We start from the raw sequence: 13,302 nt of genomic DNA, 5'->3' as shown, positions 1-13,302 counted from the left end.
CTTACCATGTAGCCTATATGTTGCACCAAAAGGGGGTCATGTGGCCTGAACAAGCATAATACTCCATCAGTAGGCATAGGGATTTATTCAATACCCACACTGATTGTAAAAGATTAGGTTTGGAGAAAATTAATCATGTGTGATACCCTTCTGAGTGTGATTTGTTAAAATGTCAACTCATAAAATGCATAAAAAAATAATTAGGACAATTTTACATAAGTATCTTAACAAGATATTTTAATATTTATTTTATCGCAGTACAACAGGCCAGAATCAAATGGAAGAATTAAAGATGAGAAAGTCTTTTTGACATTTGAGTAAAAAACATTTTCTGATAAATTATGACCTGAAAAAAGCATCTAGTCATCTAAAGAAAGAGCAGGTAGCAGGATTAGTGGAGGCCATGCAATCTGGAAGGGGGGGGGAGGACAACATTTAGAGAAAGCTGCTTTCAGACATTCAGAAAAATTAAATATTTAGAAAAATCTGTTAAATTATATGACCCTTCACGATACTCAACAGCAGAAACCAGCTGAATTCTTGAATTCCCTGTTTCCAGTTCTCACAAAAAAATAAAAATGAGCAAAGTGATTGCATTTCAGAAAATACATTTTTTAAGACGACTGTTAAAACAGCTATGGTGGCAGACATGACTTGAGACGGAGACTTGAATTAAAAGCAACTGTGTCCTACATTAAAGCCCAAAGGAGTATACACTAGATCATGCTTTAGACTAGTTTTACAGCCAGTGGCACAGGTAAGATTTCATTGCCAAAGGGAAGAAGCTAAATATGAGAACACTAGAGCTGCAGAGTAGCAGATTAAATGACCCAAACATACCTTTTCCACAAAAGTCTACATCCATTAAGACAAAAGTTGCAAGACACCAAGGTGGAGACAAAAAGTATTTTTATTTTTTTTTTTTTAGATCTTTCCCATTTAATAACCATAAAAGCTCAAATTAATGTAGGGAAAATACATTTTTTACTCTTCATGTAGCAATACTTCCTTTGGGTTTACCAAAACTTTACCAAAGCATTACAGACAAACCAACAGTCATCGGTTATGGTAGTGAATACAGACGCAGCAGCTTGGGGATCTTTGCTTGTGGGCACCTTGGTGTGTTTTTATGGTTGTTTTGTATTTTCCTGGCACATCTATGCCACGGCAAACCCATCTACACTGGATTGGATAGGCATTAGATCTGAGGCAAAAACATAAGTTACAAGTGGCTTTTCACAGACTCACAATATTCCACCGTAGATAGCTACACCATTTACCAATGAACCAGATGCTTGTGAATTGCTACAAACTTTTATTTTTCCTGGAACTTGCTAAGAAGCATTTATCAAAATATTGGTGGATATGTATTTATATAATTTCAGCCTGTATACACAGCTTTGGATCTGAATAAGAAAAAATAAATAAAAATCCAATAAACTTGTGTACCTAAATCTTGTTTAAAATATCACAGATTGGTGGAAAAATATTTTCAGCCTGGATGTAGAACATTTGAAACATCTCATTAAAAGTTTAATTATACTAGGATATTCATGCTCAGGTCATGTAAATTTCTAACCAGAATGGTAAATCATATTTAATCTTTTTGAAAGTTAGAGAAGCTAGTTTTGTTACTCTTGACAAATGATATTCAATACATGCAAATAAAACAAACCCTGCACTGCATCGATGCACCAGGGTTGCCCACTCAATTTAAATGTCTGGTGTTTTATGTACAAGCACAATCAGAACATGCACTCCCTGCCAAACACTTGTATCAGAACCTGTCAGCAGATACACACATTGAACAAAAATAAAAAACCAGAAAAATAAGCCAACGCGTTTTCAAACACCAACAAATTATCATACAGTAGGAATTAGTTGAACATAGCATCCTTTGGTTTCCAGATCTCACTTTACATGTGAACGGCGACATCATTAAGAAATGTCAGCATGCATTTTAAACCCGCAGCAGCTCCGAGATTTTAAATATTTGTACGTGTATCAGCATAGCCACGGTATATATTATGCGCATAATGGGAACACTCTGCAGAACGACAGCACTATGACATTAAAACAGTTTCCCAAAGCTCTATTGCCAGCAGGCCAAGACATTAGTGGAACCCATCACTGAATATTCATTACCAGTATACTGACTGTTAACATGAAAAAAGATAAACGTCTTAGGTGTCCTAGCAGTAAGAGGCTTGCAATGCTGACGTCTTCATTTTTAGAATATTGAATCATGAGAGCTACTGCTCAACAATGCCTTATTATACAGCATTTTTTTTCCCCACAGTGAATCCAATTTATCACTGAGAGCACCACTGCAATTTTGTTATGTTCAGGAAACATAATGTGAAATAAAAAATCTTATGGCTTAAGCCTTAATTTAGAATTTGTGGTGAGCTTGGTAGGTAGTTCATCTGACCCCCACATTGTGGAAGTGGCTCCAAAATATACCCTTTTAATTGAAATATTTTCTGCCAGAAATCTTTCTTACACTTCCAGCAAGATGTGAATCTAAGACTTTACCTTTGACCTTTGAAGTTGATGAAATGGCACCGTTCTTGTATCAGCTCCAAGTTTACTCCATCTCCTTTTCAGTTGAGTTGCCACTTTTTTGTCCTCCTTGTTTCACCTTTTTTTCATGCCAGTTCCAGTTTAGTTTATCACCCTGCATTTTCAGTGCTTTTGGTTTCTGTTAAAACATAGCCTTATTTTTACACTATGCAGCTATTCTCTGTTATCTCCTCCTCTTTTTTATTTCATCTTCTGTGCTACACTGCATCTTGGTTCACACGCTGTACCACACACTTCTAATTACCCCAAACAGTGCACCCATGTCTTCAAACCCAATGTTTTGTTGACCCAGCCATTCACCCAATACTGAATCTCTGACTCTAACTTCCTCTCACATTCTCTCTTTGCAGAGAAACCCTGCTTGAAAATACTTTGGTTATTTTATGAGGTATTTACCGAGATGGATTATGTCAGGGTGCTGCAATGCTGCTGGAGGTCACACATCAGTAAAATATAATTAAAACGCATAATAGGAAGCTTTCAAATATGACTTCAGGGATGACTTTTATGGGTGAAAAATCTTTGAAAAGAAACTAAGCTCATTAATTATTCATTCATAAGAAATTTACATGATATCCAAAATTGTAACAAATGAAATGGCTGGAAACTGGTCTGAGCGTAAAGGTGTCATGATGCAGCAGTTTGAAGCGATTGACTAGTCCATTGAGTATTTTTTGCGAGGCAGATTGACATGAAGTCAAACAACGAAGTGGAAAAAGCACAAGAAGGACACACTTTTTCTGCTGCCTTATCAGTTTGATGGCCAATGAAAAATAACATGCACCTGCAGGATGCTTCATGTCCCCACAGAATACATGGTGTCTAAACTCGTCTTCAGAGCTGCTCAGTAATGACAGAGACTGTGATTCCGGAAAGCTCTTAACAAATTTTTCTTTCTTACTTTTTAAAAATGTTTCTTGCTGCATTAGGCCTGTCTGTAATTAGTAGTTGACTTTCAGATTTCCTCTGGTCTCAGAGGGATTTGTGGGGATAGCAGGGGAATTCTGATGGACAGTTTTAGAAAAAAAGAGAATCAGAGAGAATTAATCTCTATGGAAATGACTAGTCCCATCACACATGAGAACTGGCAGACCTTTGTTAGATAAAAGACTTTAAAATGGCACAAAATAAGCTTTCAACATTTAGTTTTTTCTAATGTACCTTAAAGAAGGATTGACAAATTTTGTTCATGTTTTAGCCACAAAGTGAATAATTTTTTTAATCTGGATTTTATGTAATTTCAGTATAATTGTAAACTGAAAGGAACGTGATACATGGTGTCTAAATTATCTCTGTCTCATCATTGTGTATTTGTCCTTTAACTTCAATGGCATAGGAAGACATAATTTGATAGAAAAATAACACCACCATCACCCTACTGAAGATTTGACAATGTGACAAAGATTATTTGACAACAATATATATCAGATTGCTGGCTTTGGTTTATTTGGCATTTCAAAAATTGCAGCATCACTGTTCTTACACACGTGTATTTCACACATGCCCACCAGTATTACAGAAACAATACAACTCTGACTCAACTACAGTAGGAATGACTCAGTAATAACTCAGGCTAAGTCATCCACATACTTCACTCACCTCTGTATGAAGAATGCTCAAAACGTTAAGTGAAACTGGCAGCATGAATTGTTTTTGTGACTAATACAGCTAGTTTACATTCAGTCAGCATATCCTAACACACACACATATACAGTATATATAAACATATAAACTTAGAGAAAGTTGGTCATATGATAAAGTAGTAACACATCCATTCCTGTCTCAACTAAATAATCCTTACGTTTTTCAGCAGTGACAACTGGTCACATTTAAGCAGACTGTGAATTGCGTTAAATAAGATTGGCTATACAATGATGTAACTGGAAAAACTTGGAAACTGGGAAAAGGTCCTAGGTGTGAAAACTTTGGCAAGACACTAAATTTTGCTCAAATACACAAAACCAAAAAACAAACTACTCAGAAAAATATGCAGATTTTCTTCAAACTGTGCAGGAAGTTAAACATATACAAACATTAAACTCGTAAAAGGGAGCTTTTCCTCCAGTTTTCATGCGCCTGCATTTTAAGTTACTCTTCTACATTTGCATTCAACACACATTTGTCACCAAATCTCTCATATAATCAAATCCCTTTTTCTTCCTCCCATCACATCACCGAGTTCAGGAAATCTGCAGGGCCTTATCCATCTAATGCCTGTATGTATCTGAGTACTCAACCTGAGGTCACGTCACCGCCGCTGCTCACTGACAAAATGTAAAGTGTAATATGAAATAATCCTTCACACTGCCGGCATGCAGCCAGGAAGCGGATTGTGATGAGAACCAATTGTCAGTGATAGCTAATCTTCCCTGCACCTGAGCCAGTCACATTTCATTGAGTGCCTCCTTTTTTACTGAAAGGAAAGGGGAGGAATATGTACCAACAATAAAAAAAAGAATACATGGAACAATGAAGGGATTCATTCCACATCATGATGCATTTTATCAGTTTGAATACAAGCATTTATACAACATTGCAGGGTTGAGTACAAGTTTACTTGATGTTTCTTTCTCTATGTTAATCTTTCCCTTTTAAGATATATCAAACATTTTCTCATTAAAGCTACTCAAACGATATGCTTTTTTAAAAAAAAATTCACATTTGGTTTTCTCTGAGATCTGAGTTATGTTTTGTGAAGTCAAAAACACTCACTAAAAGTCACTTATCAAAGGCAAGAATGACATAATACCTAGAACCTTTAAAGGTAGTTTTATAATCAGTCAAGACACTGAACTGGACAAAAGGGTGTGTGTGCCAATTGCGTCGTCCTCACCCTTGCAGGTCATTCACCTTTTGTATGTCACCGCGGATCAAGCACAACACCATTTATTCAAAATGGCTGATTTAAAAGTTATTCTTGCAGAGCAGGTTCATCTGAACCAGCAATGATAAAAATCCCTCTATGAGGGTTCATTTTTGGAGAATACTGCACCAACATATGCGTCCGGTATAAATGTTCAATTATAACTCAGCCGAAATGGAAGATTTGAACAATTGTAAGGGTATATATAGCTAAATGTTAAATTGGAACTTTAATCACAAATTGTTGTTATCAATCGATAGCCATAATTAACTTAAATTAATAATCTAATCCAATTTTTTTTTCTTTCTGTTTGCTGGTATGGACTAAGTTTTCAAGCATAGTCTGCAATTTTTTAACAAAGCGCTATTTCAGAAACTTGACTAATCAGGCCACAATTAAAGAGAGCAATTCAAATACATGATTCTATGCCCAAACTGTGTGCAATATTCATGTCCATAATAACTGTATGTAGCCTTCCAACCAGAACTATGTGCAACGTGGAGACTGGGCCTTACCTTGGCCGGAGTCTCCCTGGCGGTTTCTGAGTCTGACCAGCGATGTTTGAGTTGAGAGGAGCTGGGCACACATTCACAGAACGTCTGCGTGAAACAAACAGACAGGGCCACCAGTGTTGGCGTTTGTTCAAGTTACATGTGCAGTCAGGCATGCATGCACATGCACACAAACATGCAAGCGTGCATGCACACACCCACACACAGATACTGAGAGGGACATATGCGTGCCTGTGCAAATACCCACACTGGGCCGCTGGTTTTGGATCAGCATTGAAATAGCTGAGAAATGAAAGTGTTGCATGTGTTATGTGAACCAAGCAATCACATCTAATCTAAAATTGTTGTTCGGCGATAAAAGCTGCTCGGTCTGATAAAATCCAGTCGCCTACACACGAATATGTGCAGACAGTAAGACCCAACAGGCATTCTCATCATGCATGACTGAATTCAATTGTTCATGAAAGAGGTTTCAAAAATGCCTCATCTATAAAATTAAAGGACTTTAAATTGTTGGGGAAGTGTTAGTGTGCAAGCAATTGTTCACGCATGCAGCTGAACGTGGGCGTTAGTTTGCAATATCTAAATATTTCACTCTTCAGTATTCGAGCTTGTTTGTGCTTTCTGCGTGCATTTGTCCGGAAGTCATTTTAGCTGCGCTACAGATAAAAGCAGAGTAATTATGAAAGCAGCATCTTTCTGACAGAGCCATGGGAGCACGCTGCTCCATGACCTTAAACACTACTGCTCCCACGACCGAATTGCTCAATTAGCCTGTGACAACAACACCAACACTGAAGAGTATACACACACACACACGCATACACAAGTTGACAAATTCAGTGCATTTAAAAATAAAAGGAATGTTTGCACTGAAATTTGTTCTTTAGTGTGGTACAATAAACTTGTATATATGCTAATATTTTACATAATATTAATCTAGACCCCTTGAACTTTCTTTGGTATTTTATTAAATTTAAAGCAGACATTTCAGTGTCTGCTTTCAGTGGCAAGTGACTGAATTCAGGTGTTATTTTATCCATCTCAGTGTAAATACAGCCATTCTTTCAACATCTTTAAAGTTTGTCAGGGAATGTTAGTAAAAGAAATGATCAGAAAATTATTAGTACTAACTCTGGAGTAGCTACAAAGATTGACAACTCAGGTAGGAGGAGCTATTGACAACTGCTGTCATACACTACTTGCCATTCTAGGGAGAACCATCAAGTAAAAATGAATTATGAAAAAAAAGCCATTAAAAATTTTAATTTCTGTTTTAAATTTTCCATGACATGTAAGCATATTGAAGATGATAAAATCGTCAGACGAAATCAAAATATGTGTGGCAGAAAAAAAAACTGCATATCACTCTAAACACATCATATAAATTGTAAAAGAGGAAGAGGCAGCATCAAGCTGTGAGTATGTTTTTTGGTCTTCAACAAAGAATAACATTGGCTTGGGAGCTAACTTCAAGTAAAATTGGAAAATCATGTCTCCCTTTCGGTGTCCATCTATCACATAAAAATTGCAATAGAACACAAAAGGATCGGTGATTGTAACATGCAAAAATGTAAGCAATAAGAATACAATGGCAAAGAATTGTATGTGCATTAGATGACGGTGTGAGCAAATATGTCACCAAGAACAGAATAAGCAACCAGAGTAGATACATTTTTCTGCCTTGAAACCTGGGCATGTTCCATTTGAAAAGGATAAAAGCGATCCATGATGGTAGTAGTTAGTTACGGTCTGCATAACAGTCTAGGTTGGAGGAAACAAATGAAATGATCCGCTATGAAATATGACAGGCATCATTGCTCCAGCCAATACAGTGTGCTAATGAGAAGTCAAAGCATGTTGTTATCAGGAACTCCTTTTCATTTTGGCCAAAAACAAAAAGAGAAGCAGATTGTCTAAATAACAAACACTTCTATGTAACATCTTTTTTTCCCCCTCTTTAGAATCACATGTGGTGAAGGTTGATAAAACTGTGCAAACTGCTAGACTACATCAAATCACATTGTGAGGAGCCTTCCTGATGTCTCATGTTCTCATTGAGCATGAGTGGGTTTTCTCCAGGTACTCTGATCCAGTACAACAGAAATGTTAAATTAGTAGCAGATCCTACACTGACAGTATGCACAAGCATGAATGGGCATGGTCGTTAGTCTTGTGTTTCTCTGTGCTGGCTTGATAATGGATTGGCAACCTGTGGAGGGTATGTAGCACGCCTCTCATCCTGACCCTCATGAGCAGAACAAAGCAGAAATACAAAACAAATCAATGAGAGAAAAAGCTTGGTACTTTCAGTCTGGTCATCTCCTCAGCAGGTATCTGTTCTGTTACATTAATGCTGCCATTCAACTAACAAGGCAGAATTTTTCCAAATATAACGAAGATCACAGAAAAATGCATGGTAGTGGTTATTGTAAGGTTCCATCGGCAGTGAATTTCTTTACAGCGCACCTGAATAAGCAACTCTTAACTCACGTAGTTAAGGTCCAAAACACTTTCCACTTAGATAAAACTCTGAGGTCATGTAATGAATAAGGATCAAGTAGTGCATTGGTCTTCCCATTATGTACTTTATACTTTTAAGATAAATGAATAAGCCATCAAAGTTGTTATAAAAGGCTTTACAAAAGTTTTTACACTACTTGAATTTTCCCCATTTTGTTAGGCACAACCACAAACGTTATTTGTTATTTTAAATAGGATTTGATCAAATAAGGCAACATATGGGCTGCACAGTGACACAGCAATGTTGCCATGCATCAAGAAGGTTCAAATCCCATCTTAGGGTCTTTCTGCATGGACTTTGCATGTAATCCCTATGCATGCATAGATTATCCTTGGGTACACAAAAACCGTGACTGTTACATTAATCTGTCTCGCTGAATTGCCCTAAGGTAAGAGTGCATGCTTGTGTAATTCTATGTTGCTCAAAGGTAGACTGGCAATCTCTCCAGCTTCATTGTTGCATCTCTGTTTCAGTCTGTTATCCAGGTAAACTTCAACCACATTCATTTCTTCTCAAAACATCTACTAATTCTGTACGCTACACGTGGCCTAATGGATGACTAACAAGGAGATAGTTGTTGAAAGAAAACCATAAGCAGTCTGATTTGAAATCTGCCACAAACTATATGAGGAACACTGCAAAAGTGGAGGACTGTGCTCTGGTCAGATGAGACCAAAACTGAACAATTTGGCCTACAAGGAAAGTTTTCTATATAGCAGAAATCAAACTGCACATCACCCTGAACACACCAGAGAAAGTGGTGGCAGTATTATGTTGTAGAGTTACTTTTATTTGGACAGGGCACGAGTAAAAGATGAAACGTTCAGACTTAATGGAAAGATTCATCAAATTAATAGATGGAAAAACAAAAATCCATTACAGGCTCTGTGCATGATGGAATGGCCAAGTTGAAGTCCAGACCTTAATCCAATGAAGAAAGATTTAAAAGTATTGATTCATGGGGGTTCAATAAACACATGAACCACACTATTCATATTCTTATTCACAGAAAAAAAATGTATGATTTTTCTTTGACTTCACAATAATTGGCTTTTTATTTTGGTCTACTGAAAAAAATGGGAAATCCATTCAAGTATATAGCAATGTAACTAAATGTGGAAAACGAAAAAAGAAATAAAAACAGAACTTTCTGCTGCAGATGTTTCGTGCACGCCCGATTGGGATGAGACCCCCGAGGCGGAACCAGAACTCGCTAGAGGGGCTATACATATTTGAAATCTTGCAATAAAAGATGAAGAGTTGGACGTCTGGATTTCTTGAACGTGCCTAATCCCAAATAAGCTTAGATGGACGGATGGATGGAAGAATGGATATTTTGTTCACTATAAAAGCTAACTCTTAAACGGGTTGTAACTCAGCCTAATTTATAGGAGTGCTGTAACGTCTCCAGTGCACATTTCTAAGTTTAGACTTCATTTATACAATATAGTCTGGAATAACTTTCTTGGAACAATTATTTATTGTGCAAATAGCTGTTAATAAAATGGGTTGAGTTAAAAAAATTATCTATTCATGTAAATCTGCACATTTACATGAACTCATGTTGACCCAAAATTTATGATTTTTCCCCTGTAAATCCATATTTGTTTTTGACAGTAAGTGTGAGATTTGCAAGTAATTAATTAATTTGCTCTAAGCATTTCCGTCCAATGTTTAATACATAGAGCAAGTGCAAATAAGTATAATAAGATGGAAAAGAGAGAAAGAAAAACCTAAAGTGATCGTGGTTGTTAGTGGGGGAGGTGCACTGCATTCTAAGAAGCAGCCTTAGGGGTCAGCAATAGAAATCTATGTGTGCTCTGCCAAAAACGTTGCAGCTGTCTGTGTTTGCAATACACAGAGGAGCTATGGTGCAGCACTGCAAACAGAGACACCACAGTGATTTGGCTACACTGACTAGATTAGATTGCAGACCTTCTTAGTCAAAGCAGAAGCATGTTCAGTATTTCATGCAAAGACGTCGACACAAAGTTTGCTCTCACTATGTGCTTTACTCTGGATTGAGAGCACACACACACACTGGCAGTGGAAGTTAAACACTAAGAACAAAGGTTTTGTGCTACAGCTGAAACACACTGAGGTTCTTGACACGTTCTCTGCCCATAACACAGAGCAGCATGTATCAGAGCTTTAGTTTCTTATCCCCATGTCTGCTGATGCTCACACCGGGGCTTCCTGGCAGCTTGTACACCGATACACACACACAGGCACCGCGAGCGAAAAACCCATATCTGTACGGTGTCTTACAGAGCGGTCTTGGTGTTGGGATGACTGCTCGGTCACATTTGTCTAGTCCTAATCTGACTCCGGAAACCCCACCAGCAAAGAGGATTTGAAACTCAATAGGATACTTTGATTAGTTGAACCTTCAGAAATAATATCTGATGAAGTCACCTGGAAGGATGGGAATGTGTTCTTAGACAAAAAAAAATCTAAAGTTTCAAGTGTTTCAGACAAGAATCCCAACATTACCTCAGAGTATGGTGGTTAGGCAGCTAAAAATGCTGTATTTGCCGTATTAGCTCACTTTACAGAGCACCTTTACAGGAATGTGTGTGACAGGGATTTAGCAAGGTGTGTTTAAGCTCTCTCCTCACTAAGCTGCTGATGGAGTGGAAGAAGCTTTGCATATATTCACTTGTGGGCTTACTAATCATTTAACGGGACTAGCAGGATGCTAAATTGGAGGACTCAAACTGACAGAATGGTGAAAAGCGAGAGAAGACAGGAGAGAAAAAAAGGGGATCACAAAGCAGATTAGGACACACCACGATGTTTGGTCTTTATTTTGTTTATCTTAAAGGGGGAGACGAGATGTTGACTAGACCCTCTACAAGCAACCTAAAACCAGAACGTATAACACAGGTGGAATTAATTTCTAACTGAACAACAGTGAGACATTTCTCAAAAATAAGGACTACCAGCTCATGAGCATCTGTTCAAATAAAAGGAAAACATATTTTTATTAATAGAATTTATCACAAGCATTTAATAGTGTTTGCATCTCCAGCCACCCATTAGATTAACAGAAAAACAATTACGACAAAATCTGCCTCTCCCTCATAACTTCCCCGTTCAGCTCCTTCAGACTAGTGGCTACAGCAATTAGCAGGCACCTGGTGCAGCTATGCATCTGCTAAGCTTATGTTAACTAAATATCAGTTCAACACTGCTAAGAAGAGTAGCAAACTGCATAATGGAGAATGATTGTTCTGATGTGGAAAGAGTAGGAGCTTCTTACACAGAGGCCAATTTCAAGGCATCAAAATTGCAAAATCATTACTTTTAAGTTAAGTTTTATATATAAATATATATAGCATTTTATAGCAATAGAAGGTAACAAAGTTACTTGATTGTGCTTTTAAAAGGCACTATATGCTTGAAAAATACATACACAACTACTATACTTTGGCAACGTGAACTATGAGCAAGACTTTTAGATATCACTTCTGTTTTACTCAGGTCTGGATCAGTATTTTTCAAGAGCAGAATTTAAGCTTCATCCAGGGGTTTTCAACGATAGGACATTGGCATTTCACACCTTTAAAGTTCACAGAACTTCATGGGTAATGTTCAATCAATCTTGAGTTGAAGTTAACTTTCAGGTATTGACCGATAGTCAAAATATATTCAGAATCCGTAAAAGTATAAATGAATGAAACAACATCCATATAAAGTTTTTATATTGAGTAGTTCCTTATTTCTTTATGCAGAACTATAGTTTTAGGCAGATTTTCACAAAATCTCAAAAAGCAATCGTGATCCGTTTTGCTTTAGGAGTTCTTTGGATGAGTTCTTCTTTCTCTCTGCTGTTGTGTTGATCTTGATTCTGGTATCTAAACATTTTCAGAGGAACATACACAATCTATCTAAATACAAAATACAGGATGAAATAATATAATTCTTATCTTGTCCTGAGGACGAAATTGATTCCTTCACATGCAAGGAACAAATCTTGGAAAGGGAGAAGCACATGTACTGTTCCCCATTCAACAATGTTTGTCCACCTGCCTGTGTTGAGTCTCCATGGAAACCAACTGATGCACATGAAATATAGTGGCGTTATTTTTTTTAATTTATTTTTACATTACTGCATTTAAGTCGGATATTTGCCACAGAATCAATAAATAGCTCTTGTAGCAGATTCACCACTGCTACTTTCATCTGGAATGTTAGTCTGCTATTAGACCAGAGTAGATTCAGATATTGCCATAGCCCTCTCTCATGTGTCTAATAAAGTTGCAGCTAATACAGCAATAGGCACATTTACAAGAAACCAACATCAAACCAGATATTTAAATACAATTTTACTATTATTTTGGTTGACTACAAAATATTCAAGAGAATGCATCCTAACAGTATAAACATGGCAAACAATCAAGAGCAGATGCATTTGTCTGGATTTTCAGGTCAGGTACTTTTGCTTTTGTCCACCATGTGTAATGTTTTTTATTAACTATTAAGGTCACACCACACAATTTGCTGATGGTCAGGCAAAATATCAGAATTTCAAATCTGGGAGAATTCCACCAAAATCCATAGAAAAACTTTGGTAAGGTCATCAGAAATCACTTATTGATCATAATCACGAATGACATGGGAAAGTAGCATGTCATTCTGGAAATACAATATAAAGATTTAATGAATAACACAACACTTCTTAATATTACCTGCAAAGAAAATCTTGTTTAAATAGGTACAGCCACATAACCCTGCAAAATATTGGACAAATTGTTGTAGCCAGCTATGAAAATATAAATGGATGTTTCCAAAGCATTAAGCATCATATATTGAAGGAA

At 37.0% G+C, this 13,302-nt stretch overlaps 1 protein-coding gene across 2 annotated transcripts in view; it reads right to left on the bottom strand.

Annotated features, from left to right (window-relative positions):
* The window catches only part of fibcd1b (fibrinogen C domain containing 1b), a 154,739-nt gene that overhangs the window by 105,558 nt on the left and 35,879 nt on the right, over window positions 1–13,302 (bottom strand). The window contains exon 2 of one of the 2 annotated variants that reach the window (XM_032570021.1): window positions 5,962–6,045. The exons of the other annotated variant lie outside the window; for it this stretch is intronic. Within the exon in view, the coding sequence (XP_032425912.1) occupies window positions 5,962–6,045 (84 nt within the window). The remainder of the gene's footprint in view (window positions 1–5,961; window positions 6,046–13,302) is intronic. 2 annotated transcript variants of the gene reach the window in all.

The sequence above is a fragment of the Xiphophorus hellerii genome, chromosome 8, assembly GCF_003331165.1.
Source record: "Xiphophorus hellerii strain 12219 chromosome 8, Xiphophorus_hellerii-4.1, whole genome shotgun sequence".
Taxonomy (NCBI): Eukaryota; Metazoa; Chordata; class Actinopteri; order Cyprinodontiformes; family Poeciliidae; genus Xiphophorus; species Xiphophorus hellerii.
The sequence above is the reverse complement of the archived record's forward strand: the minus strand, read 5'-3'. Positions and strand labels throughout refer to the sequence as shown.